Consider the following 7602-nt stretch of genomic DNA (forward strand, 5'->3'; position numbering starts at 1 on the left):
ATTAATATCCATAAAGGCAAGCTGGTCAGGAAGGGCATTTGCTGTGCAGGAGCCTGAGGGTCTCCGCAGGCTGGGCCAGCCCGGTCTGGCTGCACCAAGGGCATGTTTTTGGCAGATGATGGCCCTCAGGGCACTGGAGGAGCTTCGCTCTTGGACCTCTTACACAGCTGCCCTTTCTCTGAAATTGCAAACTTTCTCTTATCCTAAAAAAAATCTCTTCAGAAGGCTTGAGGTAGTGTAGGAAAAGGCCTTCTTTTTAAAAAGTAATGTTTTTCTTGGAAAAGGAAACAATATTGCAGAATTGGGGATGGTTAAAACCTTGATGTTATGGAGTGGTGTTAATGGATTAACACACTGACAATGGATAAAAGGTTTGTCCTTAATAAGATGGATGTAGGATGACAGTATCTCCTTGTTTTATGGTTGCATAGTTGACCTCTGCATGAAATTTCCTTTTCACTGTGTGCATACTTTGCAATTAATGGCAGAAGCATATTGTGTTTCCTTGGCTGTCCTTTTCCCTTTTTTTAAAGAACAGTCTCTGATGATTAACAACCTCTCTATTGTTTCGTGTAACCAAACTGAAAGAGCAAATCTGCAGGCAAATGCATTTTTCTGCGTAGTTGATGTGCTGTGCACCATAACTTGAGCTGCATGACTGTCCCTTTAGTCCTGGCCAGCGTTGGAAACTCTTGGGAGGAGGACGGCAGATAGGGGATCTGTCCCAGGAAGCATGTAGGTGCCAGAGCCAAGTGGCTGAAACCTGACTTGACCTAGAAGAACTGGAAAATATTTTGGTGTCCTGAGCACAGGAGCTGGTGGCTAGGCTGGAACTGCAGCCCGGGGCAAAGCAGGGTGTTGGCTGGGTGGACCTCTTGGGAAGTAGCTGGAAAGCCAAGCTGTAAGAGCTAAATCATCCTTTTATTGTATGTAATCATAGAATCCCAGAATGATTTGGTTGGGAAGGGACCTCAAAGCCCACCCAGTCCCACCCCCTGCCATGGGCAGGGACACCTTCCATAGCCCAGGCTGCTCCAAGCCTCATCCAGCCTGGCCTTGGACGTGTTAACCCGTACGTCTGGGGTGAGCCGGGGAGGAGCGCAGGGCTTGAAGTCCATGTGGGATCCTGAGGAAGGGCTGTGCAAGCCTTTGAGTAAGGGTTACCTCCAGCTGCTCCCTTCAATAAGTCCTCGACTGAGGTGCTGAGGTTTGAGAGGAAAAGCTTCATCAGGGAAGGCTGCCTTCACGGCCAGGGCTGGAGGCAGCACCACTGACGGAGGAGCCCACTGTTGGTTCTCTTCTCTCTTTTCACAGATTGAATTTCCTTGATACAATCATCGTTCCTTCAGGAAAACTCACTTGCTGACTACAGCTGGTTTTGCTGCCGAATCATCCTCCAGTTTCCAGATGTGGGATGAGAGATTCTCCCCAGCCAACACAAATCTGGCATTGCATAGCTAGGTGTCTTGGGATGGGGAGAGGGAAGGTGCTTCTTGGGAAACATGCCAGGAAGAGTAGGAATTAGTGTTGGAGGGGGTCAGTCCCTGCCCAAACCCCTAGTTTTGAGCTACACCGTTAGATTTGTGCTTCCCTGAATGTGTTCTGGGTGGCGGAGCTGGTGCAAGCTGCCCTGCTGCCCTCTGGCCGTGCTGGCACTGGCCTTGCGGTGGGTGACACTGAGGGACAGGTCTCCCTCCCTCAAAAACAGACCTGCATGAGACAGATGAACAGGATCAGGTCATTCTTTAATGCTGACTGCACCCAGCTCACCGCTCCGACTGGCATGTGCTCCGGTGTGCCGCGCCGGTGGCTCCCGGCACGGCTGGCGCCGTGGCCATTAAGCAAGAGAGCAACAGCCTGTGTTTTGATGACCTCCAAGGAAGGGATCTGTTTGAGTGGCCTAACGGTGATGTGCTAGGTAACACGAAGCCTTTTTGTTTTTTTTTTTGTTATGGGAATGGGGATATTGGGTTGGTGCGGGGGTACCCAGGGTGAGCACGGTGGCAAGGTGAGCAGCCTGTGTGCCTGGCTGCCGCTGGCACCGAACCTTTGAGGACATGATGCTATCGGCTTCCCATCCTCCTGGTTCTGCTGGGGCTGTCTGGGTGACTCCTGGCAGCTCACAGACCCTTGCACCCCGGGGCAGCTCCTGAATCTCTGTGCTTGCCCTTTGTACTATAAATTGGGAGCCTGCGGTGGGGAAGGTGGAGGAACTCTTCCCTGTCTGATGGCAGATCAGAGCCTCTCCTCTTCCCCGCTCCCCTCGGATGTGCCGGCTGTTGTTGCCTTGTGTGTTGCTACCAACAACGCCTTTGGAAACTTTCCTTTCCCACTTGCTATTTCTGGAGGCAGCATGTGATTGCGCCGGCTCCCCGTGCCGTGGGAAGGGGCTCCCGGCGGAGGAAGGGTGTGCACGCTGCCGGCTGGCTTTAACAGCCTGCCCAGGCCTTTCTCCCTGTTGGGATGGATGCTGCCACGCTCGGCTCCGGCTCGTGATGCTGTTGGGGTGCCAGAGTGTGTGTTTCTGTTGGGGCTCTGGGCTGGTGGAGGATTACTTTAAACATTTCACTCTGAGCTGGAGAAGTGCAACCTGTCTGAAGGCTCAGCTTCTTACAGCCGCAGATTTCCTTTTCCTTTTAAATCACCCTCAAAATGTGATTAAAACCTTCCACCATTGTCTTTCCTCTTATTATCTAAAGTAGCCAAGCTGCAGTAGTGATTGGGACAGGAGGAGGAGCGTTGATGTTTGAAGACAGGAGGGGGATGAAGCCACAGCATTGGCTCAGAGTGGCTTGGTCGTAGGCAGTGTGGGGTGCATTGCCTCATCCTTCTGTGTTTCCACCCTCTCTAAAGGAATGGCACTTCTTCTCCTCTCTTAGTCTTTGCCTGAGTTGTTCATTCAGGCTCAAAGTACTTGAGCAAGGGTGGCTTCCTACTCCTTCCCTGAGTTTGCCCCTACCAGATATTCCTGTAATTCCCATAAGATGTAAAGGGAGTTGGCTGCTTTGCTCCGAGTTTATATCCTTTATGTGCATCTTTGAGAAGAGCTTGGAGGAGAGGAATGCCCACCTTCGGTTTGTTTAAAAGCCCCTTTCGTTCTATCCTTACCTGGTCCGTCCCGTTTGCACTCTCTCGGATGAAGAACTGTCCTGGTGTTACTTTAATACAACTCCAAAGCTGTGGCAGCCTCACCTGTTGAATTTAGAAGGCTGTGGTGGTTTTTGGGGCCTCGCTGCTGGTTGGGGGTGGTGGTGGCAGGTCCTTTCAATGGCTGTCACCAGTCAGGGTGACAAGTCACCAGACAGGTCAGCCCTCCCTTCCCAGGAGGAGCCAGGGTGTTCATAAGACTTTCTTTTTGTGTTTTCCAGGTCTACAACTCGAACAAGGACAACCAAAGCGAAGGCAGTAAGTATTCCTTTTCCAGCCAGACCCCCGCGAAGGTGGCTGCTGAGCCATGCAGGGTTTGGGGGGTCAGCTGGAGGGGCTGAGCTGCCAGCGCTGGGGACAGCGGGCTGGTGTGTGCTCCCTGGAGTGATGGGGCTTGGTGTGGGGACTGCAGGGTGGCCCCGGGGAGCAGCTGGACCCATCAGGGAACTGGTGCAGAAACTTGATGGTGGGATGTGAGGGCGGTGTCAAGCAGTCCCTCAACATGTCCCCTGGTGTCCCTGGCCGCAGCAGCGGTGCAGTGGGTGCTGGCCTGCCTTGGGACCAGCTCCTTTGGTTGTTGGAGCTGATGGACGCAGGTGGCAGCTTGGACCAACCAGCTCTCCTTTCTGAACCAGAATGTGGAGGATGAACGTGCCTTCTTCAGAGGGGAATTGGAGCAAAATATAGAGAGTAGGGAGGTCCTGCCTAATGAGGATTGTCAACAAGAGCCCCTGAACAGAAAAAGGCTGTTTTTATTGTAGTATGGGCAATCAAAGACTTGAATCAAGAAAGCACTTGGTTTTGTTCCTAGAGGAGTGGTTGCACCTGGTCCTGGCTCTTATGTCCTGTGTTTCAAAACCCTTAATTGAGCCATTTCCCAGTAGGTTTGAATTGCCATAATTGCAATCCTCAAAACTTGGGTCCCTTCCCTCCTTCCCCCGAAGTCACTGGCCACGCGGGAGCCCGGCCTGGGTTGCCGGTTAGTAAACAGTTCATTTTTATGCTGCCTCAGACAGGGCATTTTCATCTTGAGTAGAAGCATTTTTGTCACAGTAACAGGTACAATTTGCAGATAATGTTCCTTGCACTCATTTTCAGCTCTGGTACAAAACCCTGCCTCCTCTCTGCTCTCTCCATTGTGGCTTCCCCCTTCCCTGTTGGTACTCCATGTCATCAGCAGCACATCCACCTTATCCCATACCTACTCCTCGTGGCTTTGTGTGGCTCCTTGCAGAGTTACATGCTGTGCCGTTTCCTATACTTTGTTGAGGAGTGATGCAAAAGCAGGGAAAACATTAGGGATGGGTGTGGGAGGGAGGGCTGGGGAAGCACTTGGTGCAGTAATTACTCCTTCTGGAAGAAGTGCTTCTCAATCCATGACCTTCCCATCTTATGTGCTGTCAGCCGAAAATCCTCGTGGGGCTGTGACTTACACTGGAGTCATCCTGCAAAGTAACAGCAGCTCTCTAGAGGTGGTAAGAGCTCGGGTGATGTGTGTATGTGGCTTTCCCAGTGTTAATTGTATTGTCTCATCCCGGTCTTCAGCTGCCAAGCTTGCAGCCGATCCCAGGTCGGGGCTTCGATGTGCTTCCTGCCTTAGGAAAGGCTGGCTGGGTGATGGTGCTCCACTCTGACTATTCTCAGGGGGCAGAACTAGCCTGGCAGTGACCGGCTCCTGCCTGGGGTTAGTTGTGCACAGCCTCATCGAGCAGGCAGGACCAGGCTGGGCCGCAGGCAGGCAGCATGGGGCTGCAGGCAGCAGGCAGGCAGCATGGGGCTACCTGCTGTGGCCTCTGCTGACATATACAGACGATTTTCCTGGGAAGATTCCGAGATGGGTGTATGTGTTGGAGAGTAATGTCGGGCACTGGGCTCGGGAGGGTGGGCTGCCCACGTGCACGCTGCCCGGCACGGCAGCTTTGCACTGCCCACCCTGGAGAGATCCCCATCTGGATGCCTGTGTCAGGATGTGCTGGAGGCCAGTGGGTTTGAGGAGACAGCCAGCCTGTCCCTGGGCTGGCAGCAGCTTCCACAGTTGCCACCCAGGTCGGTGCCCGGCGGAGTGCCCGGCGCTGGGCTGCCGGTGCCGTGTTGGAAAGCTGTGTAGTGCCAGTGGTGATGGCAGCCCGTGTGCCCGTCGGGCCTCTCCGAAGCAGCTTGGCACTGGCAGAGTGTAGTGAGGCTTTGGTGAAGACACAGAGTGCCAGATTCCTCCCGTGTGTCTCCAGACGAGTACGACGCTGGGGTTCAATATGCAGAGGGGGCTTTGGGGAAGTTTCTTATCTTTTAGTACCTCTTCTTTTTGGATGGTCTGTCTTAAAACTGAGAATGATCCTGCTTTTCTGCTCTGTAGACCCTCCTCCCCCAGCTTTGGGGAGCGTGTTGGGACCCTGGGTGAAGGTTGCTTGCATAGCAGCGCTCCTGACCCGTCTGCTGGCCATGATTTCCACGTGCGCCTCTGACAGGGGCTCTGCTGGTGTGTCCAGACATCTGACGCCGTTTTAGCCATGTCTGTAGGAACCACTTCCCTCACGGCTACACTGAAAATTGATTTGGGGGCTGGCTTTTTGCCACGCAGCCCTGGATATAGGAGCTTCCTATAAGGACTGGAAATGAGTGCAGTGATGGAGTGGAGCCCAGATGCAGTTCCAGGTTCTGAAAACCCATCTACCTCTGCCCCCTGCCCGTGTTTCGGTTAGACGGAGAGACTCGCGGTGCTACGCTGGGGTCTGCTTTTTGGCCCCTCTTGTATGGAGCTGTGGGGTTTTACATCCTGCTGTGGGACCAGATGGCCAGCGGCTTTCAGGGCGATTTCTCTTAATCGCCGGTGGGAGCTGGGGGAAGCGGTGCTGAGCAGTGGGGGCGAGCAGGGGGCAGTGACCCACTGAATGCAGATGCACTGGTTTGCAGACCAGAAGGACTTGCCCTGCTCTGTGGAAACAAATCCTCCAGGTCATTTGTGCTTCTTGCATGGAAAGGCACAGAACTCCTTTCCCTTTCCTGCCCCAACATTTCCCTCTCCTTTTTCCATATCCACTTGGTTCTCTTTATTTTTCCCTTTATTTTCATAAGCTCTTCATAGACCTTGAGTCCCCTGAACCCCCCGTATGCTGCTTGTCTGGGTGGCCAGACCATAATTTCCCAACCTTGGCAGCTCACCGGGAGTGAGTAACTTGGAGTAACCTCGTTTCTCTCTGCTCTCTGCTTCTTGGTTTCTCCCTTTCTCTATAGCTCTTAATTCCATAAAGTCCTGGAGAGAGTCCGTAACGATAATCGCTTGCTGTGACCTTGCGTCGCTGTGACGGACACGTACACGGCTGGAGTCAGCAAGGTTGCCTGAGGCTGAACAGAGCTGATTCAGTCTTCTCGCCCCCTTGGCGATGCTCTGATATGCCGTATCAGCATAAAGCGAAGGAATTAATGGATTAAATAGAAATAATCCGCTGGCAAAAATAGGGCAGGACGAGGGCAGCTCGGTAGCACTGGAAAGATGATTCTACGCAAAGGTCAGCTGTGGCACACACTCACACTCACCTGTGACGCAGGTGAGGTGTGCCACCTTTGCTGGTGTAAGGACCTCTCCGCTGGATGACAGTGTAATGCAGCGTCTCATGGAAGTGTTGCTCTTGTAGGAAGAGCCTGTGACCTGTGTCTTAGCCTGGGGCTGTGTTTCACATCTTTCCCCTGGCGAACAGAGCCTGGGGAGGAAGAGCAGTGGGGTGCAGGGCTGTAGGCTTTGCCCCTCTGACACATTTGAATGCCTGAACAGCGGAAAACACTGCCTGTGAAAATAAAAGAGGCTGTAAATCCACCCCCTGTTGTGGGTGAGGTGGTTTTACATGCACGGGATGGGGATTAGGGATGCCTGTTGTGAAGAGGGGAGAAGTGTGTTGCCCCGGGAGCTGGCCCTTCCCCGATGCCTTCCCGGTCTTGATGCCCCAGCTGATGGCAGGAGGCAGCTCCACAAAGAGCTGAACCCATCAGAGCGTGGGCTGTGGGTCCCGTCCCTCCTGTCCGTGTGTTCCTGCCTCTGCCTCGCTGCAGCAGCAGCTCTCATTGAGGTCAGCGGCTGAAGGCTTGGGTTTTGGGGTTTCGGTGAAGCGTTTTTTTCCCTTTTCTGTGGTTAATCTTGCTGAGCTACGTCACTGCACTGCTCCTGCTGTCAAGGCACAGCGGAGAGCGTGCTCGAGGATGATTCTGTAACTGGCCAGGCTCAGTATGAGTAAAGCTGCCGGGACAGCAGACCCTGTGTCTGCTATGGGCACCCTCATAGACCGCTGCTCGCTCTGACCCCAAAAGCTTGCTTCTTCCTCCCCTCTTCCTGACCTGCATAGCAACTTGGTGGGGTCTAAGCTGCTGCCCCAAAGCTCAGGGCTGTGGGTCACTTTGCTGCCAGGCAAATGGATCAGGTGTGAGGACAGGACAGCAGTATCATGGAATTACAGCATGGTTTGG

General features: G+C 53.5%; 1 protein-coding gene across 1 annotated transcript in view; it reads left to right on the forward strand.

Annotated features, from left to right (window-relative positions):
• The window catches only part of LOC104507290 (rho GTPase-activating protein 26), a gene marked incomplete at its 3' end in the record, with an annotated part of 47594 nt that overhangs the window by 24830 nt on the left and 15162 nt on the right, over nt 1–7602 (forward strand). The window contains exon 4 of the mRNA XM_010148521.1: nt 3369–3405. Coding sequence (XP_010146823.1) covers nt 3369–3405 — 37 coding nt within the window. The remainder of the gene's footprint in view (nt 1–3368; nt 3406–7602) is intronic.

This window comes from Eurypyga helias, unplaced genomic scaffold (genome assembly GCF_000690775.1).
Source record: "Eurypyga helias isolate BGI_N326 unplaced genomic scaffold, ASM69077v1 scaffold14623, whole genome shotgun sequence".
Lineage (NCBI taxonomy): Eukaryota > Metazoa > Chordata > Aves > Eurypygiformes > Eurypygidae > Eurypyga > Eurypyga helias.